This window comes from Rousettus aegyptiacus, unplaced genomic scaffold (assembly GCF_014176215.1).
Source record: "Rousettus aegyptiacus isolate mRouAeg1 unplaced genomic scaffold, mRouAeg1.p scaffold_m13_p_5, whole genome shotgun sequence".
Lineage (NCBI taxonomy): Eukaryota > Metazoa > Chordata > Mammalia > Chiroptera > Pteropodidae > Rousettus > Rousettus aegyptiacus.
Genome location: NW_023416308.1, coordinates 16,048,785 through 16,073,992, shown reverse-complemented (window position 1 = coordinate 16,073,992; position 25,208 = coordinate 16,048,785). Strand labels below are relative to the sequence as shown.

Here is a 25,208-nt window from a genome sequence, read left to right as displayed (position 1 = left end):
ACTTTCTGGATTTCATTAACCAATGTAACCATAATAAAAAAAATAAGCTAAAAAAAAAGTCAAGGTTATAAACTATTGTTTTTTAAAAAAAAATCTAAAATCACTATTTGCATAGCTGATTTACACTACTGAAATTTAAACTACTTCATCATTAACTCACTAATCTCCCTCAAGTATTAATCTATCAAATCTTGCTATCTACAGGAAAATGTTTATCTTTACTATCTTGAGCGGAGAAACCCACTCCAAAGCATTAAAAGATTCCTATGTGTACTATTGCTAAAACAGTGTTTTTTACTACTCATATTCCATCTAGGAAAATGTCTTTATTGTATTTTTCATTGCCTTAAACAGCTGTCAGTTTCTGCATACTCAATGGACTTATAAGCATTTTGCTTTACCAATACATGTGTATGGTCTAGTGAAAGAAGAAAATCCATTCCATTTGAAAGTGGGAGAAAAGAGAGAATAATTCATTTCTTGACTTTCTCTGATTCTGGTAAAAACAACTTTCTCCACAATGAAGAAAGGAATCCAAGACCCTCTAGAACAATTCTTCCTAGGAAGACAAGAGCATGGCATGATCTCCTATGGCCACTGTTAAAATTAACCCAATGGTCATCTCCTCCTCCAAGAGGCTGCTAAAAGTTTTGAGTTGGGTAAATACACAATTACCATGTTATTCAAAACTCGACAAAGATGACATTTATGCATAAGATTTAGCCTTCCTTCATTTACACTCTCTTTAATTTGTGCTACTTCCCATAATAATCCTAATTAGATATAAAAGTAGGATGTGTCCACCTAGAAACCTTGACTTTTGATTAAGAAAAATATAAAATCATTAACCCATATAATGCATTACTATCATCAAGTTTTCAAATATAACCAAATTATTCCAGCTGATTTTTATGTACACAAAGTTTCAGCCGATAAACTGAAATTTTCTAAAAATTTAGAATGAAATATACCAATATTAAATAACCAAAATCTAGGATCTCTGATCACCTACTATATTGTTTAGAACAAACTGTAAAATGTTTGTTTATAGAATAAAGACCCGAAACTGAACTGTCCGGGAATACTGGGTTTTCCTCAAATAAATATTCAAAGTTTTACAAATGCAAATTTTGAATTAAACTACCAGTTATTGAAATTTTAGAAAGAACTTTTTCCCATGAGATCAGTGAATAGGTGTTGTTAATCCAAAGTCAGCATCAATAAATAAATTTCAACGAAAAGTAGAAAATTTATCTCCAATTTGACTAGAAAGTAGAACTCAAATTCTTCTAGCCAAAATCCAGTTCTTAATCATTTTACAGGAAAAAAAAATTTCTAAAAGAAAAATCTACATAAAACATCCATATTTTTAATTATTAAAAATATTTAAGTCTCTAGAATGTTAAATTCTTCAAATTATAAATTGAAATGCAAAAGTATTCTGTAGATAACACTACTAAAAATGGAGAAATAAGAAAAAAATTAAAGTGATTTGCTGAAGGTAATATATTAAAAATAAATCTAATACTTGCTCTCAAGCTTTCGACTAGTCATTTTTCAGACTTAGAAGTGATTTAGAAAATTCCAAAGTGAAACAGTTATCTATATTCAAATTTTTAAAAAATTTTGAAAACTGTTAAATACAAATATAAATTCTGTTGCACGTCTCATTTCAATAAAAATTAGTACTTAAGTGAAGGAATCTTGGAAATACAGCTCCTGGGGGGTGGGGGGAAGAACACAACCATAATAAAAATGAAATGCAACTTGAATGCAGAATTTTTGGAATAATTTAATTAAAGAATGAAGTATCTCATCTCTGGTAGTAAGAATGGTAAATATGAATGATCTGGAAAATTCTGACATCCTTTGTCATCAGGGCAAAGAAATTAAAAAATAGAAATAGCAATTGCTTCTCAGAGATACATATTTCTGATTGGTTCATATGAAAATGAGAGACATTTAGAATTCAACAGAAAGATCTCAAAAGGGTAAGCACAAAGCACCTCTGCCTAAGTTCTCACTACTTTCTATAAAATGTTTGGAAATATGCCTTGTACATTTAGAATTTCAAGAAAACCATCCAAATGGTCTTCCTTGTTCCACACAGTATCAGTGCTGTTCCACACATACTTATTTCAGGTAGGTTAACATATCTTTAAAATGCAACTAAACAGTACTTTGGTGATATGTAGTGACACATCATAAAAGGGGCCTTTTGTGACAAGTGTTGATGAGGTCAGAAACAATACTCAATGTTCTCCAGACTTCCAAATGATTAATGGTGGATCCAACTAACAAATTTAACAAATACTAAAGTCAAGAGCACTATATCTCTCTTAAAATAAGAACCAAAAATATACCAACTGCATTAGTTCTCTCTTTTTCAAATAATATTCAAAGAGGTATACTCATTTCTAGCTAGTTTTTGAAAAGAGATATCTGAATAATTATCAAAAGATTCTTTTCTTCACAGACCTAAAGATTGCTTGCATATTATCCAAAAAGATGAACCATTTGGAAAAAGACAGATTTTTTAACAAACTCTCATTTTCAACTGATAGAGGCTTTTATACCATTTGTGCCATAGTCGAAATAGTTTTGCAGCATTTCCAATGACAAATTCACTTGTAAATCTACCCGTTATGCAAGGAAAATGGTCTCCCTATTCATATTCAGCTTGAATTTAAACCAGCTGAGTTCTCAGATATGTTCACAATAGTTAAATGCCCTAATTTCTAGAAAATAGAGCTGAGAAATTCTAGAGGAGCCATTTTGTATTCAAATGGCTTTAATATATTTAGAGTGTGAACCTACATTTCAAAAGAATTTAAGTCATAAGAAATTTTGTCTCTAGAGTTGACATGTTCCTCTAAATTCACTTCAAATATAGATAAAACCCAAAAATATCATATGGCCAAAATAAGAAGTTATTAAATGTGCCCAAAGGAACATACATAGAAAGCAGACATCTTACATTTAAGCATTCTGCTCTACCAGACCACTTAGCAGTACTGCAGAGTAACTTAAGATATGCATTTTATTTACACCAAAGGAACATCACTACCACCACACCTAGATTGCTCATTAACTTTTTACTATCAGTCACACAACCTGCCACAAAAAAGCAATAACGGCGTAAAACTCCTTTTATTTAAAAACCCTAACTTTTATCATCTTATACTAATAACATCCAGCATTAAAAGAAATCAGCATAAGACCTTCATGTTATCGTGAGAATTTCTCAGGCCTGCTTTAAACCTTAATGCTAACATTACCAAGAGAATAACCATCAGTAGTTAACGATAACTTAATACACTCCCACAACCCAAAAAATTCAAGACATGCTTACTGTCTCTAACAAACACTCCAGAATTTACTAAGAATTTATCTGCCTGATGACTAACACCAAACAGCAAATTGCTACCACACTGACCAACTTTTGGTTTACATAAGCTAATATTACAAATACGATCACCATCCATTCAACATTTACCATGTATGAGCTAATTACTTTATAAACATCATTTTACTAATACTCAAAAACACTGTCAAATTAGCACCATTTTATAAATGAAGAAACTGAAACTCAAAGCTAAGATTACTTGCCCAAAGGCACATCTAGGAAGCAATCAAATCTTGGCAGGCTCCCAAGCCCATGCTCTTTCCACATCATACTGATTTCCAACCTTCCAGCCTGGGCTCTGTCTGCAAGCCTAATTAAACGAGAGGTGAGGAAAGTGCCACTTCTTCCATAATTCACAATATGGCCACATTGTAGATGTCAGACACCCTAAAATGACCTTGTTTTTAAAATTAGAACAAAGATGAGGTATTGTAAGACAAATTCCCCCCCCCTCTGAAGGTGACACTGCACCACTTTACACAGAGGAGATACATCTACCATCATTAAAAGTAACACGTCACATCTTAAGAAATTTTAAAATTCTTTTCCTCTAGAAATGAACTTCCAATCAGGTTATGTCATTAAAAAAAAAAAATTGAAATTGGTTACAAATCAGAAATTTATCTTGGTGTTCTCAGGTTCATATTTTCTTCTGGCACAACTGGACACATTCAAAAGTAGACAAAATCAAAAGTGTGATCCAGATACTTCAGAGCTTCCAAAATGATACCTCCAAATGTCCATGCAAGCAGGTGGTTCCAGTTCAACATTGATAAATCAAATTCACAGAAAATTCTCTAATATCACTTTAAAAAGTGATTTAATTGAGGTCAAATTCTTTGCTTTGGCTCTGTCCACATGTTAATAAGCTACAAAGTAGCACAACAAATAAACAGAAATATCACAGAATCCTCAAATTAGGGGCTCACTTGGACAAAATTGAAGACTTTTAAAGTGCGAAGTAAATCTTTGCTGTATAGACTAGGAAAGCCCTTAAAGGTAAAACTGACTAGATACAGTACTAACACAGACACCAACCACTGTGGCCAGATAAACCTTATTTCTTTACAGCTGCTACTTAGCAGCTATGTAACCTTTGGCATGTAACTTAATTTCTCTGAGCCTCAGTTTCCTCAAATGCAAAACAGATATAATCCTATAAAGATTATTTTCCAACCAAGAAGCAATTAACTTAGTATTTCATAATCGAATAGTCTTTGGGAAAGCAAGAACAAGAATCTAGTTTCTGAAGTTCCATTCATGTTCTTCCAAGATTATCAAAGTCTACCATTCCAAATTTGGCCCCTCATTCCAAACTTCAGAACTGAGACAATCATTTATCAAGCACAATCATTTGTCAACATCTAAGAGGCCTTCAACTGCTTGTTGTTAATGTGGCAGAAGGTTTTGCCTAAGGCTACGTTATAAACCAAGTGACCTTCGTCAGCCACCTTACCTAACTGGATTTCAGATTCCTCATACATAAGGATTCACCTAGGTAACTACAGAATCTACTCTAGAACATTCTAGTTTGATAATAAGCTTCCTAACCAAAACAAAATAAAAGCAGGCTCTCATACTTTGGCACTTCACTTCACTTCAGAAAGTTTTATTTCCTTGATAGGAAAAATAGCAAACAAAAATTACAGTATTATCACAAAGAAGAATCTCAGGTAATTTAGGATTTTGGTTTCATTTCTAAGTCCTTTCCCATAAAAGGCTATAAACATTATTATACTACTATTGAGTAACTTAAGTCTATACTCTCAACTCTGAATATGGTTCTTCAGATCTCATGGGGCATTCACTTGGCTGCTCATCACCTCTCCACGTACAAAAATGTTAGAATACTTAACCATCATCTTAAAAGCAGCAAACAAATGTATTAAAACAGTAAGTAATCATGACTCAAATGGATAACTTCCAAGAGAGTGAGCAAAGGATTAACCCCTAAACATTCCAGACCAATGTGAAGCGATGGTAATCTCTTCATGAACTCAAGAACCATGAACCTCATACATGTTGAGACTTGCACGCATTGAGGGGAAAGGCTAATTAAATCATGGGTTTAAACAAGTTGGCATTTCCTTCTTATCATATGAAAATTATATTTGTTGTGAGGACGAATTCCCCAGGAAGATAAAGCCAATTGCTTGCTGAAAAAAATTTCTTCTCACAAGTTGTCCTTTAAAAGTCTTCATTCTTTTTCTTGTTAGAAAAAAATTGCTATGTTTGCTGTTGTCACTAAAGAGAATCTACTAGAATTGTCCAACTTTAGGCGATCCAAAGAACAGTACTTGTTGGATACTTATCAAACACTTGAAACAACTCGATATATTGACCTCAAATACCTAGTTTGTGTTCGATCAAAAAAAAATTTGATCCAGTTAATGAAGGTCATATTCTTCTGGATTAGCAACAAATATTTCACTGATCTCAGTTCTTCCATATAGAGCTCGACTCATCCAGTGATACAGCCCCAAAAAAGTGAAAAGGCAAAATACTCTGGGAAAAGGATTTCCATACCAATATTAAGGAATGAGTTATCAGTGACCACAGCGGCACCTATAGGATACTTACGAATTCGTGTGTAGATATTCAAAGGTTAGCTGAGCTCGATTCAGACTGCTGTAATTTGTGAAAGCCATGGATGCAGTGAGGTCCAGTCCTTTACCCACTAACTAGGAAATACAACCTTACAATGGACTAGAGTTTCCAGGATTCCTTTCAGTAAACGTTTGGTAAGTCTGTGCTCCTTATAGTTGAACAAGATTAATGAGTACTTATCCAAAATATATTCAGAAACGTTTAAAACTACAATTGATTGTTCCTTTCAGTATTTATCTTCTTAAAGACTACAATGTAATGTTTTGAAAAGAAATGCGTTGTAAATCTGTAGCCTTCAGGAGCTTTAGCGTTAAGGTGCGATGATAGTTCACTGAGACGAATGCGGATGATCTTGAAGTAGATAGTATTGAAGTTTGCGGTTTTATTACTGCTCCATCTTCATTTCCTCCGAGCCCTTTTTTGTTCTTCTAGGAAATTTACCAACCCAGAAACTTACCAACCTGGAAATTTAGCAACTTTTGTCATAAACCTGGACAATACTCATGTCTTCGCCACCAGTGATCTGGGATTCTTAAACATATCTCAGAATGGCGACCATGATGTCGATGGAGTGCAAATGGCGTTACTTCCGGCTTCACTTCCTCCCAACTGAAAGATTTCCTAAGACCAACGGCCAATTTGTTTTCAGAGAATAGACCAAATCTAGTTTGCTGCTCCGCCCCAATCTCCCCAGGCTAGTAGGTCAAATTACTTCACTGACCCACAAAAACGTCTCAGATTTAGCTGGCCCAAATCGCCTCGTACGGGCTGCACCCTTCCCCCACTTCCCCTAGACAGCGGCCTCAGGCCCTTTCTGGGCCTCGGTTCCGAGGCCTCCTCCTCACTGAGAGGAGTTAGTTAACAGCTTTCAGGGCCAGATCTAGGGCAGTGGCGAACGCACCACCCGACCGGGCGTTGCCCAGCGCTCACAGCGGCTTTTGTCCCTCCCCACGGAATTGGAACCCAACAACCGCAGAGCGCTCTTGGAACCATGTGCTGCCTCCGCCTCCGCTGCCGCCGCTGCCGCCGCCGCCCGCGCGACACGAGCCACCCGTGCGCCGCTCTGAATGAGATGACGACAGAACTCAGCACCACGAAATTCGGCGTTTAGGGCTGCTCCGCAGCCGCTGCCGCAACCGCTTTGTCTCCGTTAGTGCACACGACCCGGGCCGCCTCGCGCACTCCGCGACGCCCCAAGCCCCCGAGGCCTCCGCGGCGCATTCAGCCAATCAGAGAGCCGCAGCTCCTCCCGCCCCCGCCCTGATGTGACGCCTCCTGATTGGTGGGCATTGTGACCCCACGTGACCGGATCTTGTTTAGCCGGGTCCGCCCCTGTCACGTGAGAAAGCGCGCCTCTCTTCCTGCTTTTTGACCCTCTCCGCCATTTAAAGAAACAGTACCGGGGGCGGGCCGAGCGACGCAGCCGGGACGGTAGCTGCGGCGCCGACCGGAGGAGCCATCTTGTCTCGTCGCCGGGGAATCAGGCCCCTAACTCGAAGAAGCCCTGGCGCGCCCTCCCCCCCTCCCCGGTCTGGTAGGGCGAAGGAGCGGGCGCGCGGTCGATCGAGCGATCGGTTGGCGGCTCTTTCTCCTGCTCTGGCATCCAGCTCTTGGGGCGCAGGCCCGGCCGCCGCGGCGCGCGCCCGGTGGCCGTTGGCGCTCGCGCCGCGTCTTTCTTCTTGTACGCAGAACTCGGGCGGCGGCCTATGCGTTTGCGATTCGACGAGGAGTCGTCCGGGTGGTCGGTGGCGGCGGGCAACTGCTCCGCCCCGCTCCCGGGGAGGCGGCGGCGGCGGGATTTGGTGCGGCCGGGGAGGCGGGGGTGGCCGGGTCCGGCCTGGAGGCCTGGCGCCACCCTTCGGGGCCTGCAAGGACCCAGTTGGAGGGACAGGAAGGGGCTGGGGGATGGTTGGTGGTGGGCTTTCTGCTTTGCCTTTTCCTCCTTATGCCGCCTTAGGGAGGGGCGGGAGCTCTGGAGGCAGCTCCGGGGTCGGGAGACAAGCTCCGGAGTCGGAAGAGCTGGGTTTGCTTCTGGGCCTAGCGACCAGCTGGCCGAGTGATCTTAGGCAAGTCACTCTGTAATTTGTCTGCGCCTCAGTTTCCTCCCCTACCTATTGATGTTTGTGGGATTAAAAACGCTTTGTAAACTATAAAGCGTCAGTGTATGTAAGGAATTATTGTTTGTAAATTTTTTTTGAGTTGTAAGAAAACTTAGCAATTGCCGATCCTTGGATTTTCGACCTTGGATAGGAGTTGGAGATCCGCAAACTCCCTGAAATTGTATGCGGGAATGTACGTTTTAGGGGAATCAGGATCAACCGCCAGCAAGTGTTCAGAGGGAGCTGTCACCCCCAAGAGTTAAGAACCATGATTTCTTTATGCCACAGGGAGGAAACTGAGGCTTGGATATCATTTGGGACCCTTCACAACCAATTTGAAGCCCCTATTTGAATCCCTGGGATATGTGAGTTGTTTCTCTGCATAATGGTTATTTGGGATAACAACACTCCACTGCTTGGCTTCTATTCCGAGTCCTTTCGTTTCCCTGAGGGGTGCCTGAAGAGTGGCTGATGTACATGGCGCAGTGGCACCCAATATAAAGCAGCTAAGACTAAGAGCGGATATGTTCTCTAGTATCAAGAAGCCTATTTAATCTTTGGCCTAATAATTTTGTTTTCTGCTTCTTATACTAGTGTCCGACAACCTTTCTGACTCTTTAGTTGACCATTTACCACGACCGTGTTTGCCACCTGTTATTTGCTATTTTATATCTCTAGTCTGTGTGGTTGGTAGTGAGCAGGCTTATTTTTAAATGGTGCTGCCAGGTCTAGCTAATTAATGGTGCAGGTGGATATTTAGCAAACCGGCTCACTGGAACAGACTGAACCAAGAATGGAATTCCTGAAGATGTTGGGGGCTTGTCTTTATTAATTGAAGGTTAACATTCTCTGAAAAGTTTTTAGAACTACTTCTGAACCTCAAAATCAGAGTTGGAAGTGTTTCAAAGCTTAACTTTTTCCTGGACTGCTTTGTATTCTAATTGCTTGCAAGCGTGTTACTAAGATGGCCAAAATATTAGTTTTTGCTTCTTTGTTAATTGTCAGCTGCTGTTATCAAATTCCAGGCCATTATCCAGCAAACACTATAGAAATATTTGAACAGTTGGATTTCAAACATTTTCATTTTGTGGAGTGATGGTTACCAGTGGTACAGTTCTAAGCAAGTGAACACACACATTTGAGTGTATTTTGTCTGGTTAGGTGTTGCTTGGTTCTGCTATTTAATACAGATGTCTGAAAAAAAAAATCAATCGACTGTTCTCTTAAAGGGCAGAGACAGATTATCTCAATTCCAGGAAAATGACTGTTTTGGAGAACATGTATTGGTCTTCTAGGTCTTTTGTAATTAAATCTGGATGTACCTCAAAAGAATCTTAAGATTGTGGTGATAAGTGCTTTCTGCGGCAGAAAGGAGGGGAAAAAAACAACTGGAACTCAAAGCTTGAAATTCTGTGACAAAACTGAGAGTTTCACTACAGTGTTCTACACTGGCTGGAGCAGATGTCTTTCAGTGTAGCGATGGTGTGGACTCCAGATTTCCAAGACCTGGACCTGGACTATGGAAGAGCTTATCAGGATGCGACAGGAACTCTGGAGCTGGATATTTTTTATTTTTGAATTTCGGGACTGTTGTCTCTTTTCTCAAAGCAAAGTCAACGACTAAGCAAGCACTGCCAACAGCACTGTTATTGCGAATTCGAAGACCTGAGTTTTTGCCAGACCCTGGGTGCAAACTCTGTCAACACACCATCCAAAGTGAACTACGGTACTTGCCATTTTCCAAAATTCCTTATTCTTTACCATCTCTGCACTTCTGTTCATGCTCTCTTCTCTACCCTGGAATGCCTTCCTCTGGTTCTTCACCTGTCAAAACTACCATTTTCTCAATATCCGAATAAGATACTCTCTTCTCCATAGGTCTCAACTTTAGCCAGAAATAATATATTAAAACTTCCATTATATACTTTAAACTATTTTTGTATAGGATACCTCGTAACGTAGTTATTTGCGTGCTCTTTTATTTGCTGTCTTGCAGATAGCAAGCCCCTGAAAGCAAGGGCCTTGTTTTTTGTATCTTTGCCCACACACTACTACCACATATGATGAATCACTTAACAAAAAGAAGGAAGTTCGAGAGCAAGCTATTTCAGTATAAGCATTTAGTAAGTGTTTGCTTAATTACTGTGTGTGACTTGGTTACTCTTGATTAGGGGGGAAAAAATCCCATAATGGGCCATGATTCTTCCTTTATTTCATGTTTTTATTATAATTAAATTCTAAATTCAAAAGGATTTAGGGAGCCCTCAAACATGAGAAACTTATATGTTGCATAGTGTATTACAGAAGGATGCCAGGACCAGGGCCTTATTCCCTAGGTTCCTTATTCTCTGCCATTTAATATGGATCCTTGTTAAAATGAAAGGACAGCTTTTGAAAGTACAAGGTCATAAGACAGTTTGAGGAAGGCATTGGAAAGGGAAGAGGGACAGTACCTCCTTTACTTTGGTGTTGGTATGTAAACTTCAGCTCTTTTGCCTCCTCCTATGGAGCCTCTTTTTTCTTCCCCACCAACCACACTGCCTGAATGCAATCAAATTCCTCCCCCAAAGTATGAGGGACTTAGGGCAGTGCCTGTTTGCTGCTTCCCTGAGACAGTTTGTTCTCAAGAGTTAGGAAACAATCTTTGCCAGGGAACTTTCTATTCTTACCATCACTGATTGTTAATCATAAGGCTTTGTTTCACTTTATCATCTGTCGTCATCTCAGCCAGGTTTGTCAAGAATTAGTACCCATCAGACAGCTGATGTACAGACAGCAGACCCACCCCAGTTTTAGAGTCCTGTTTGTAATTCCATGCGTTTGTTATCTGTTTTGTCCCTATCCTTTTCAGTCCTGTGCCTCCTGATTGCTGAGTGTTCCACCTGGACCTTCCAACTACCTTCCTTGTGCTGTCCCATCAGCCTACAGATCTGGTACCTGGATTTTTGCCCATGGTAATTCCTATCACTTTACTACTGAAGAAGACACCATTCCAGTGGACCACTGTGACCCAAGAGGCATTAAGCCATCATGATGTGGCCTTCACCTCTATTCTTGTCCTTTTCTACACAGAATGAGCACCACTCTTTATAGTGAAGTCAAAGGCCCAGTTTGTTCCAAGAGTGTGCGTTTTGTTTCTTCAGTTAAAGCCTTCAGAGACTAATAATAAATTTGGACCAGGGGATTTTTAGTTATCAACAGTGTCTGAAGAATGGCAGCATCTTTTCGAGAACAACATTGAACCACATCTCACAATCCCAAATGTTTGAAGTTCATGAAATGTTTAGGATCCCATCCAGGTCACTGGACCCTATTCTTTTTCTACTTCAAATCTGTAGTAACTGCTGAATGAGAAAGCAGAAATTCTGACCCATCGGGATTAAAACAAAGGCACAGCAAAGTCCTCGTAGCATCTTTGGGATTACGCGAGGACCAGAACTTTTAACACAAATGTAAGAAATTTTGCCAAGGAATCCCTTTACTTAACAGCATCTCATAAAGCTCCAGTCAGGTTCTAGAAAAGGCCTCTTAAGACATCCAGGTAGAACCTATATGGTAATCCCTTATGTTTATGTCGCACTTTACAGTTTCAAAGCACTTTTACATGCATTAATCTCAGTGATCAAAATAACAGGAAATTATCCCCTTTTTCAAATGAGGAAATGATAATGTTATCCAAGGTGACAGAGCTACAAAGTGGAAGATGCCAGGCCTTCTGACTCAGTCCAGTTCTCTCCTTAGCCTCTACTTTACCTGCAGTGTTAAAATAAGTAGAGATTGGGAACTCCAGGAAAGTTTTCCAACTTCCTGATCTGGTGCTTGCAGTCAGGATTTCATAAGTATGATAGCTGTACCTAGACCAGAATTCCATGGTGACACCCTTAAGTTTTACGGGCAGACTGTCTCCGTGGTGGTAGATTGTCTAGTTAACAAGACACATGTTCATCTGACAGCAAGACTACCCACATGAAACAAAACTACTTTTAGATCTTTTGTTCATCTTCATGGCCTTCCCAAAGATGGCTTGTTTGATTGGGGATCCCTGTTCATATCATGTTCTTATGTGTATTGTTTAAGGCTTGTTAATAACTCTTGAACACCCAAGGTCTTAGCTATGGTCCTTTATCCCCGAAATAATATTTATACAAAATGAGCCATCTGTTTTTTTAGAGTAGTACTGTTCACATGTGTGTGTGTGTTTATGTATGTGATATATACGTATACATCATAGAGCTTTTGTAGTCTAGTAAGGTGGTAAAAGTACTGTAAAATGTATCCTCCCTGATTCATAATGCAATATATCATATTAAAGGATCTCAGCAAAGGCTTGCAGCGAAAAATACTCATTTAGCTGTTTAGCCCAGGATATTCTAAGTTTAATCAAGCACAGAAAGTTATTTTTGCAGCATTTTTTTTAATGGAATGGAGAAATTGCTTTAGAGCCATATAGCCAGTGCTTTCTGAATGCCAGCAGATTGCCCCGGAGATGCAAGAATAAACTGCATCTTTGAAACCCCTTTTTCTTGTCAACAACTGCTTTGAATTAGTATGTTTCCATCATCTGAGAGTCCTTTATCTTGACCATTACCTTTATTTCCTGCCAAAGGAATCTCTAGATTTGTGGGGATACATGGGAGGGGGATGGGGGAAAGTTAATTCTGTCCCCAAGTTGGACGAATTCCATGACATTTAGCAACATATTTCTCTTGTCCCTAGAATTGTGCCATAAACCTAGTTCAAAAGCATTACATTTCAGGCGGATGAGAAGATTGGGAAGGGATAAAAGGAAGAGGATGGAAAAAACGGGGAGGAGGAGTGAGAAGGATATTTCCTTAGAATATGAGTTATTGCCCATTGAGATCAATGCTTGTAGAGAAGTCATCTACTTGGAATAATACTTAGAAAGAAATGGATGCATTTTGCATCTATATGCTGACTACAAAATCCCTAGTACTCTTGTCACTTAAAACTAATTACTTGTTCTCGATAGTCACTTGCAAGCCCAGTTTTAGGCAATCAGAATTTATAGCAGATTTGAGTGTTAATTTCGTAATTTTATAACGTGGCCCACCTTAGGGGAAGAATGAATAGGAAAACACCTTGGATTACCAGAGGCTTTGCTCACACAATTTCTGGTTTCTGTGACCTATTTTTTGTATTTCAGCATTTTGTGAACAGCTTATTCTTAGATCATTGGTTTTCCAAAGGCTTTGTGGCCGTGAAGCCCTTTGAATGAAAACTGTGTGGAAGCCGAGAGTAAAAGTGAAGCTGCTCTGGATGAAGCAGGAGTAGGGGGCCTGAAACCTGCCACAATCGTCTTTACCACCATGATGACACCTAAGGAGACTCTTTACAGCACCTGGAATTCTTCAGGACAGATTGACAACCACTGCCCTAGACAACAACATGTTCGACCTGAATGGCATTCTGATCTGTACCTCTACCCAACACAGTCCATGTTCAGTTGGTCCTGAACATTCTTAGGAATAATTCCTGTGAGCAAACTCAGAAAAGTGCAAGAAGATGGTTTATCTTTGCCACCTAGAGTAGTCATATGGGCCAAAAGTGGCATGAAATGGACCTAGATTAATAGCCCTCTACCCCTAGGTGGACTTCCAGTGATTCCTGGGACTGGACATAGACAGTAATTCATACATATTGTACACTGACAAATCCCTTAACCCAGCTTTCACAAACACCAAATGCTCTAGTGGTACTTGAAATAAGTGACTTTGAGGTCTTCATCCTTGGATACCTGAATTGCCAGGTGTTGAAGTTGATCCCTCATTGAGGCCATAAGTAGAACAGCTTATACATTGGACCTCCATCATCAGCCATGGTACTCTACTTCATGTGCAAGGGATAACCATTAACTATGAAAGCAGAATTCAAATACTGGCAACATTACCAAAAGGGTACCTAGTTTTCATTTATCTTATTATCAAACTACAAGTCACTATAACTCAACCAATAGCATTTATATTGCTGCTTGGTTTTATTCACTTTAACTGCTGTTTCCAGAATAAATGAGCTAATAACTTTTAAAACGCTAAAACAATTCCTCCATCACTGGCATCTGCTCTAAAATTACCAATACTCAGCTCTAACTGCACAGTCCACAAGAGACAATCTTTGAACATCTTTTCTCATATGTGATTTAAAATACAGCTATTTGGAAATTTTTCTCTTAGCTAATTAGAATTTTTCATTCAAGGTGGATCTTTTGATGTCTGGTTCCATCAACTGTAGGTGTTGGGGATATTTGGAGGTAGGCCTATTGACCAGGCCATGATAGCTTACTTGCTGGGAATCTCAAATTGTATATCATCTACCTTTTTGATGGAAATACAGACTGACTTGAAAAAAAAATCTGCAAAGCCTCCAACTAAGGATTTTATCTGTAGACTCAAGAACACTCTGCTGCTTCTCCCTGATGTCACAAGACCACAGTCTCTTGTTCTTGTGGATGTGTTAATGGAATTCCATCTGTTGTTTTACACTGATTCAGAGTGGCCAACTTCGTTCCTTGCCATTTGATACTCCCAGGCGTTAAGACAGCTTAACTTTTTTCTGCAGGAAGGATTCAATTCGTGAACTTCCAGACCAGATCGAGTTTAATAAACGTATCATGAGAAAATCTCATTTACTTCACAGTTGACTTAAGAGCCAGCTGTCTTCAACTACTTTAATGAATGTACTGGTTAACTGTTGGCAATGTTTTTTATACATATATATATCTTTGTCCCTTCTAGACTAATTGTGATTACATGACTTGGTCTGCAAATCATCAAACAAGACCTAAGTCTGGTTGCTCTATACTGCCCACTCTCAACAAATAAAAATAAAATCTGATGACTATCATGCTTATGTATACAACTGTTATTTGTAAAGAAGAAACTATCTACAAATTCACTTTTCTACTACCTTCAAAATATTAGCTCAATTTTTTTTCTTTCTCCTGTACAGAAAAACACATTGATCTACACTGCCAGTCATTCCCTTTAATCCTGTCAAACTCAGTCAAAATGAGGGGCTTAAGGTGAGGATGATCATCTTTCAAAAGTCTAATGAACACAGTGTCTTAAGAACTGACAGTTGGAAAAGCAAAAAGCCTAAAATTCAAACCTGTTACTATCTTTATGCCTCAGATCTCATCTAAGTCTTTCCAGCAACATTGTTCAACCAATTTGAGGCCTTGACTTAATGATTCTCAGAGATAGGCTGACTTAATAGAAGATGAAGACTTGATTGCCAAAGAAAGGGCCAACCTTGATGAATCTGGCTCTCCTAACCCTATCACTCCTAGATGTAGCATAGACTCTTAAACAGAACCTCAAGTCTGGATTAAGGATATAGCCTTCTCCTGAGCTGAAAGTTATTGGGCAGATGAGCAGGAAATTGAAAGCTGCTGTATCTGACTGGCTAGTTAAGATCAGAAAGTTGTATCCAGAGTAAACGCTGTAGATTAACCCTGGAATACTCGGGTTGTTCTTTCATATTGCATCGTGCTTATTGGTATGGCTGGCCCTGCTGAAGATACCCTACCTGCCTATTTTCCTGACTCAGCCTTTGCCTGTCTTTTTTGACATGCTGCTGCAATCACACTTGTGCTTGAGAAGACTACAACTGATCTCAGCCTATCTTATGCCCAATTCCACCAAGGAGTTTTGAACAGAGGTAACCTGCACTTCACCCTCCAGGACTTAATGTTCTCAACAGGAAGGACCATGCTTTATATATACTCTTTGACCAGCAGCAGCTTTTTTTTAAGTGCTGAATAAGCCTGTATGCCTATATATTTTTGATTATCTTCAGCACCTGGGACCCCTTCTACCAGATCTGAAATACAGCAGATTAAAAGTACTGTCCATTCCTCTCCTGCCGTAATACAGAGGTGATTCTGAGCCACCAGTACAGAAATGAGAAATGTAACCTGTTCAACTTGGCAAAGGACTTAAAAGAACACAAGAAAAATTTTCCACTGAACTTAACATTTACCACTGACTTGAATAGCCTCACAACTACGAGCCAGCAGAAGGCAAGTTGTCCTGCTTCATGTCAGCTAGACATTTGAGCTCTCAGACTCCTGACCACTGAGTTTGCTTATATTGGGACTCCATTGTATCCAAATAATGCTATCAGACATGATTATTCCATTCAAATGGATTATAAGCTTCCTGAGTACAAGACATACTTCTCATGATGCTTTTTCAGAGTACTTTTATTATCAAGAAAGTAACAGTGCCAGCTGTTACCATTCAATTTTTTGAGCAGAGACTAAACTTTAAATATCTGGTCTTATCATTAACATCAGTTGTTTTTGATTGGCCAGCATTCATTCCATGCTCCCTGATCTTGGAACTACATCTCCCTATTTTTAGTCCACGTGGTTCAGACAGTCTGACATGTTTCATGTATGGACATGTAATTTAGATCTGATCGATCAACATACTTCATCTCTTTGACCGTAGTGATTGGTTCACAAGTGGTTGTGATTCATGTTGGTCCAGTGATACTCAATTCAACCTTGGGAGTTTAACTGAACTATGGAAGAGAAGATGTTCAGAAACTATACTGAGTTTGCTTAGCTTTGTAGGATGAAAAAGCTCAACCAGCAGAGTCCACCATGTTAAATGAGCCAATCAGAGAATGAAGCCAGTGCAGAGGAAAGCAGAGCCAAATGATGGAGAGACTTGAGTCCTGGCGACAATGTTTGTGCCCCTGGATCCACCTGTGCCTGAAGCTAGATATATCCTCTGGACTTTTCAGTTATGTGAACCAATAAAACCCTTTTTTGTTTAAGTTACTTTGAGTCGGGTTTCTGTTGCTTGAAATCAAGTCCTAATATACTATCTACCAACCTTGAAAATTGACAGATCCAAGTATTTATTAAACTAGAAGTCATAGCTACACAAATTATTTTCCAAACTTGAAGACAGAGTGAAACAGGAACTGACAATGATTAAGATGGAAGCATAAAAATTAACTACATAGTAGAAAAATATAGAAGAAAACATGAATGTTTATCAGTAAAGAATTGGTTAAATAACACATAGTTTAGCCATATAAGAAAATCTACATGTCTGTTACAATGAATAAGGTACATTTATTGTATATGGACATGGGGGGGAAAAGGCCATGATATGTTAAATGAAACAAACTATTAATAGCAAAATGTATACACTAATTTTAAAATTTGTTTATAAAACATAGAATTTTTTAGTGATTACTGTTTGACCTTGATAAGTTATTTAACACTGAGCCTGATTCATCAAATTATTTAAAATACCCACCTTTATCTTTGTGACAACTTCAATGAATATATTCATCATCCATTATTCAAACCCACAGATCACTGCACCTTTACTTGTTTAAGAAACTCCGAACTCAGTAATTCCTTAATTTTTCAAACATACTTCTTTCAAATGTCTGTATTTCCAATATCAGAACTTTATAATTCCAATCATCAAAAGAGTATTTCAGTTCTCAACTGAATGCTAACCTATTAAGACCTCTTGCAGTTATCACAGTAGAGAGGATGAAGAAGATCTATTTTTTTTGAAATTTGAGTATTCTGACTTTACTTCAATTAAGAGCAATAATGATTTTTTCATTGCCAAGTCCATTAAAAATACATCTTAACAACTTTCAGCAGCACCACGAGGACTCCCACCAGAATCTTGATGCACTTCCCATTCCTGCCTTCCTAGCTATTGTTCCATTGTAGGTTCTCCACATCTTTTAAATATTGGTATAGTGGACATCCCTTAATTTTTGCCTCTCACAAATCATTTCCCATTTCCTTTGGCGATAGATGCCATTTTTCCATTGGAATGCTACTTTTTCTGTGATGTTTGTGGAACTATATAGTATTCTGGCCTTGTACTCCCCTGACCGAGATTTGATCACGTGCTTGAAGCTTATCCAATCAAAATTCCCTTCCCACCAGGACTTCAAGTCTTAAGAGAGAGAACACAAACAAAATTATAGGAGCTGAGTTATTCTGATGGTAGTGTCCCAAGGAAAGCATAAGAGTTGGTGCAAGGACATCCCCAAAGTTTCCCTGGATTCTGTTGTCAAAGCCTAGTTATCCAGATTTTCCTTTGATTCTGTAGACTACCATATATCCTTATGTTTCCTTTATATTTGTAAGCAGGTTTCTGCCACAACCAAATGACAATGATTTCAGAAGCTGATAATAGTTAAATAATAATAGATTTCAGCCCCTCAGGAACATGGAGGATCTGGAATTGATTATTGCACTGAGACTAAATTAAAGGCAACAATAACTCTTGTTCTATGTCCCTGGAGAGTGGGGAGGGTTTGTAGGCAATTTATATTGGCAAAACAGAAAGAAAAGACACTTTGTTATTTGGAGTCATGTGACTTTTGCAGGCAGAATTTGGATAACCAGATAACTGTTGACAGTGGGACAATTGGAAGTAGATAAGACTATTGAGTTAGGATAGTTTCTTGGACTACATTGGATAATTTAAAATGAGAGGACAAGCTTAGACCCAGAAACAGGCCTGTAGGCATAGAATAAAATCCGGGGCCTTTGTGTGTCCAGGATGAATGAATCTCTTCATACTTTATTCCAAAACTATACCCTAGAGATTGATTCCACAAATTTAGAAATTCCAATGCCAACTGAATTTGCAGCTTTACTAAGGTCTCTTGTGAGAATTAAGGCATTAAAGGAAAAGAACTGACTGTTGGAGTTTTGATATCTGGGAAGAGTCAAAAGACGTGGGAAATCCCAACCCCTATATACCTCAGAAGTGAAAGTTTGGGTTTTCCTATTAGTCAAAAACGCTTGGCTGAAGAAAAAATATACAGACCACATAGTGAAGGAGGAAGAGAGAAGTACCAACTACAGCCCTGTGACTTGTTGCAGAAATAAGATCTATATTATAGACTACCCATATCTCCTTGTTTACCTTGTCTTTTTATCCCCCTCTTTCTCCATTTCAGTACTTTGCATCTCACTTCCTGGCTGAAGTTTAAATATGATTGAAGTTAATGCAATCAGATTTACCCTCAGTTCAAACACATTCTGCTGGCATTCTTGCCTTCACTAATATATATGGATATGTTGGTAATGGTTAAATACAGCAGTAAATCCATAAATTGTAGATTATCAAGATGAGGTTAAGAACTAGAGTAGGATAAATATCACCTAGTAATCCTAGACTTGACTCTGGATGTGGTAAAGAAATTTTTCCTTGGGAACAAAATGAATCTATGTTCTACTGTATGTTGACTGGAAGCATTTCTAAAATTGTGTTGAAGAATGCATTACTGGACAGCCAAAGGATAGAACCTACTGGACATCTACCTTTATTTGCCTACCCAGGTCTTTTTCCTCCTCCTTTGGGAATAACCTCACCTTTCCTTTGGGAAGCTAACCATCCTCCATGTTACCAAAAGATAATTTGTAAGAAGCATAGGAGTTCTTGTTACTGAGATTTCCTCAGTTGCCCAGGTTCCTGATTTTCTTGAATGATAAGCTCTAATTTTGTGAATTACATCATATCCTTTCAGTGGATTACATTGGTTAGGCAGGCTGCTACATATGGCTGTACAAGGTATCCCCTGTACAACCATATGCAGAGGCCCTGTAGCCAGGCTTGATTTTTGTTGTTTTCAGTCAGAGACCCTAACTGACTCACTGTCCTTCCTATGTGTTAGGCCTTCTTGCCCCATAGACTGAAAAATCTCATCTATTCCATGGCTTTAGTTTCCAACTGTTAACTTCCAGATTCCTATCTTCAGCCCAGAAGTATTTCCTGAGTTCCAGATCTGAATGTCCACCTTTCATCTGGATAGTCCCCTGCTTGATTAGCACATAGATACCTCACATTGACCCCATTTTTCCTTCAAAATTCTGTTCTCCCAGTGTTCCCATTTCTTAATAAACAGCACCACTCTTCATCCTGTTTCTCAAAGCAGAATATGGTCGTTATTCTTGATGCTTCCTTCTCTCTCACCCGGGCATCCCTATGAATCATAAAATTCTTTTTGTGTGTCATGTAAAATATACCTCAAAACCATCTTCACTTCTGTCACCCTTGCTAGGACTATTGCAATGCCCTTCTAGTAGTGTCACTGCCTCTACTGTTGTCCTACTACAGTCTGTTCTTTATAGAGCACGTAGAATAATCTTTAATAGATCTAATTTTGTCACATCTGTGCCTGAAACCCTTTAATAGTTCCCCAAGTTGTTTCAGAATATCATCTAAACTTTTATTCTGGAACTTTACCCTTGTTTACAAGGTTCTTCATTATTTTACTTTTCAGGCCTCATCTTTTCCCATTCCAACATGACAGTTCATTTTTATATGTTGGAGTTACCTGTAATATTTCATTTGAAAAAGGATTTCACCTTCTTAAAAACGAAAGGTAAGCTTCCATTAAAAGGAAAAAAATCGAAACCCATTGATGTTCAGAACTACCTAATTAACAGCATAATTTATCTTCTTCCAAATTTCTCTTTCCATGAAGTTTCTAAATGAAATCTGATATGTGTAACTACTGTGTAAATAGAGCTACAGTAAGATGCCTAGAGAGTAACCAAATCCCTATCTCACAACATACATAAAAGTAAATAACATAAGGACTACAAATTTAAATGTTAAAATGAAATTGGAAAAATTTTTAGGCGACTATGTTTACAATCATATGGTAGGAGATCATAAGCAAAACAGAAAACCTACAAACCCTTAAGGAAATTATAGACATATTTGACTATAGAAACAAATTTTGAGGAAATATCTTGGTTCTATAAAAGACACATGATAGACTAGGGAAATTATTTTTAACATAGGTGGCAGATTGAGGATTGACATCCCTAATATACAGAGTTCTGACAAATTGATCACTATAAAACAATCACCCCCATAGAGAATACCCTGTAGGTAACTCAGTAGAAATCTAAAAGATCGGTCGTAATAGTCACTAACCATATGTCGTTAGTTATGTGCTAAACATTGTTTCAGGTACTTTATTATTTAATTCTGATAACTTACCCTACAAGAAAGGTAATATCCCTGTTTTACAGCTAAGGAAACAGGCCCAGAGAAATAAAGTACTTGCCCAAGCCATGGTCACACATCTTGAGCTGTGACTCAAACTCAGATGGTCTGACTCCAGAGTCTGCTCTGAACCATATGCTCTTCTGCATTTCAATAAACATATTAAAAAAGAAGTGTACACATTATCTGAGATGTAAATCAAAGCAGCAAGGTACCACTGATCACCTATCAGATAGCAAAATTTAAAAGAACAATAACCTCCAGTGTTGGGAAGAATTAGGGTAAATGAAAACTTGTACATTGGTAGTCTGGCCATATCTATTAAAACTTGAAAATGTACTTTGACTCAGGTGAATGTCAAAGTCTCAAAGAACTAAAAGCACTAAGATACAAGAACCTCTGTATGAGACGTTTACTGCAGCATGGCCTGTGGAAGCAGAAAAATGAAAGCAACTTGAGCATCCATCAAAGAAGAATGTTCGAATCAGTTAGAGAACAGCTAGAGTATTATACAACTGTTAAAAAGAATAGGTAAGAGCCTTAGCTTTTAACTTGTGGCATGTCTATGGTGTATTTAAGCAAAAAAGAGAAAGTTACAAGGTAATGTACATCATGAGAACACATTTTTGTAAAAACAAATGAAACCTACAAATGTGTTGAAATAACCAATTAAAGAAAAGTAGGATTCACAGTAGGCTATGTTATGGTTTCAGCTGAGTTTAGAGAAACTTGGTACTTTATACATACTAGCATTGTCTCTACTTGTGAGAAGCACGTGCCTTTTTATTTATTTTTTTTAGAAAACACTTTGAAGAAATACTTTTAAAGAAGCAATTTAATTACAACTGGTCGTTTTTGAATTAATATGCTAAAAAGAGGCAACAAAGACTAACGTCTTACATATTTAGGGTTGCTTGATTTCCAGGTGACTGGTCTTCAACCTTTAAATAGGCCACTCTCTCCAGAGAGAAGGGGCTGTCCATTAGGATGCCACATTATAACAAAGACTGATTCTCTCCCTGTATCTATTCTTCCCAGAATAAATACCACATTTCCCAGTCTCCTTTGCTGATAAATATAACCCAATGACTAAATTTTAGTCAGTGGAGCATGAGCAGCTTCTGGAACCTAAAAGAATGTGTGCCCACTTCCTTACATTCTGCTGGCTAGAACTTGGGTCCAATGGCTGAAACTTAAGCATGTCATTTGGACCATGAAGGAGACGGAGCTGTGTATGAATGGTGATGGAGCAACAATGAGAAGGAGCCAAAGTTCATGATAAATGTGGAGCCACCATACCAGGCCTGAAGCATTTACCTCTAGATTTCATTTGCAAGATAAATTAACATGTATCCTCTTTACATAATTGGTATATGAAGTTTTCTAATTCCTTTTATTCTAATTTTATACTGCTGAAGCAACCTGCCCCTAGCTGGGCTCACTAACAAGAGGGCAGTGACAAGGTAGATGACTGGTTAGGTCATGAACCAAGTATGTATCTGTTGTCATAAATTAATAAGTTGGCCTCTTGCTTTGTTAGCTAGGCACCCTTCCTTTATGCTCCTAGAACCCCCACTGCTATAGATATGTTGCTTTTATCATCCCAATATCCATCCCTCATATTTTGATAAATACACATCAATTGTCCTCTAGGCTTCCAGCCCTCCACTTTTTGTTCAGATGCCAACTACCCCTGGCTCCAGGGTTGTCACGTAACCCACACCAACCTTCCAGAGCCTTGCATCCCCTTGGTCTGGGTAGTTAGATAAGGAGTGAATATATAATCTAAGGCAAACCAATCGTACACAACCAGCTGATTCTGGGAGGTTGGATGGAGAGGTGGTGTTTAACAACTAAGAAAGACATTTCCTTTTGTTTTTAATTACTGGATTTTGAACTATAAGGTTGCAAGCCTGACACTGCTGGTAATCATCTCACTACCACAAAGTTGCCTATCTGAGAATGGAACCTATACAGGGGACTAAGAGACTCCTAAAGACATTGTTGTCGCTTGGATCCAACCGTGCCAGAAGCAAACTAACCCTGGACATTTTCTGCAAGTCAGGAAATCCAATTTTTGCCTGTTACATTTGAGTTGTCTTTTCATGAAATGGACAGAGTTCTGACTAAACCATTTTATTTCAACTTATTACCAACACTTGACACGTGTGAGTGTTTAGGAAGTATAAGATTATTTTGTTAGAGGTACAAATTTAGAACCTGTTAACTCCAATAGACTGAATCACGGAAGTTTCTGCATTGGCAGCGCTGGAATGCTGGCAAGCACTCAACCTCTCCAAGCATGTTTCTTCACTCATAAAAAGAGGAGTTGTAACAGTCCCTGCTTTAAAGATTGTGAGGCTTAGAAAAGATGAACACAGTGCTGAGCACCATACCTGGCACCTGGTAAGCCCTCAGTAAATTGCAGTTGATCTTAGTAATGATGTTAAGGTGACGAAACCCTGGAAGACTCAGCTTGGCCAGCCGACCATTCTCTTGGCTGTCACTTTAACCTCAGCTTGCTGGTGTCAATGACACACTATCATATTCAATCTCTTTTATAAGGAAAGTCAATTCCTTATTTGCTCTATCACCCTTTAGAGCGCTGGTGGTAGAAAAACATGTCACATTCCATTTCTCTTGTGTGCTGAGGTCCTTGGACACCACCCATGCCAGTTGGCCTATTGGCAAATGTGGTAAGAGGCTTGAGTTAAGGAAGTCCAATTCCTGTTAGAAGCATGTCCTTCCTCGTCTATGCCAGTAGGCAGCCCATGGGGGAGCCTGGGTATGCTCTCGGTCGATGTGCAGCTCATTTGTTCACTGCATTGGATTGAGGCCCAGCACACCCAAATGCTCCTTGTTTTAAAAACTACAGGTTTAAGTCACAGAGTTAAGAATCTTGGTCCTTCACACCAACAAAAACAAAAGATTTTTTTCTGTTCATATTATTCTAAATATCTCAAGAGAGTTTATGGCTTTATTCCAGGTTGCCATCCTGAACTATCTGGCCTTCAAGGCTGAGGGAAAGTAGCTGAAATCGGACCTAATCGTTAGGTCAGGGAAATGGGCTGAAGCCAGATTTCATCAAGTGGCAAGCACTCAGGGCCTTGTGGAGCCCTGGGCTCATCCTTGTCATTCTGAGACAACGGCAATGGAACAGAAACATCCCAGTCACACTTGCAAGACTCGACGACTGGCCTCTTTGAACAGAAGCTCTGATTTCTTGAGTTCTGAAGATGCCTGGGACCATTTGGCGGCATTGGGGAGAAGAAAGTTTTCACAGAGAAAAGATTCAGTGCAGACGCTGTTTTATGTGGTCCAGGACTCGGGAAGACATACAGATCAGAGCTTCACAGCCTTCAGGGTTGGTGTGGGGATAGGATGTGGGACAGGGAGTTGTGGGTACAGGAGGACCAATGAACCCAGACGATACTCTGGTCACAAAGATTGGTTGACATGTTTAAAAGACAGCAGTGACAGTTCTCAGAGCAGCATTCAACTTACATCCTATCTTCGGAACACATGGATTGTAGTGTGCTATGAATTAACATTTTAAAATAAATCCTCTGGTTCTTTCGTGGCCAGTACAATTGCATTGCAGTATATTCTGTGCATATTCTACAATATTCATTTCCCAATGTAATTGAAGTTATACTACAAATTTTGAAGAGTATATGATACAGCAAACATGAAATCAGAGTCCAGGGCTACATGTAAATACACACATATCCGTTGCCACCACTACTAAGATGGGACAGCCCAGAAAGCTGACTTAAGAGGCAAGGCACAGCTGGGTCTCCATGAAAGACAGCCTGTGGCAGGAGAATATCAGACCTTGAGGAGCCTCCAGAGGAACTGAGTAGTTACAGGACTTCTTCCCATCATCCCCTGACCCAAAGCTACCCACTCCCATCACCACCACTTTGAGATGTTTCATTATCTCTAATGATGGGAAAACTTGGATAATCAAAAGTGAATGTGGAAAAGTTTCAAGAAATTTCAAGTCTGTAATAGCAGGCATCCTTGGCTTCAGCTGAAAAGCAAATTGATACAAAGTTGTTC

At 39.1% G+C, this 25,208-nt stretch overlaps 1 protein-coding gene and 1 long non-coding RNA gene across 7 annotated transcripts in view; one reads left to right on the top strand and one right to left on the bottom strand.

Moving 5' to 3' along the window:
- MORC2 (MORC family CW-type zinc finger 2) overlaps positions 1 to 7,238 on the bottom strand; it is a 37,878-nt gene extending 30,640 nt beyond the window's left edge. The window contains exon 1 of one of the 3 annotated variants that reach the window (XM_016165174.2): positions 5,987 to 7,238. In XM_016165174.2, the coding sequence (XP_016020660.2) occupies positions 5,987 to 6,054 (68 nt within the window). In that variant the 5' untranslated portion in view covers positions 6,055 to 7,238. The remainder of the gene's footprint in view (positions 1 to 5,986) is intronic. The other 2 variants (XM_016165198.2, XM_016165188.2) reach the window with 2 other exon arrangements.
- Positions 7,239 to 7,385: 147 nt separating this feature from the next.
- LOC107520934 lies at positions 7,386 to 24,741 on the top strand. 4 transcript variants are annotated; one of them, XR_004950769.1, is made up of 4 exons: positions 7,386 to 9,838; positions 10,964 to 11,564; positions 13,277 to 21,677; positions 24,133 to 24,741. It is a non-coding gene; the product is annotated as an uncharacterized LOC107520934 (long non-coding RNA). The 4 variants fall into 4 exon arrangements; XR_004950768.1 differs by having other exon boundaries at positions 23,051 to 24,741; XR_004950770.1 differs by having other exon boundaries at positions 7,389 to 9,838; positions 13,277 to 20,514.
- The last annotated feature ends 467 nt before the right edge of the window (positions 24,742 to 25,208 follow it).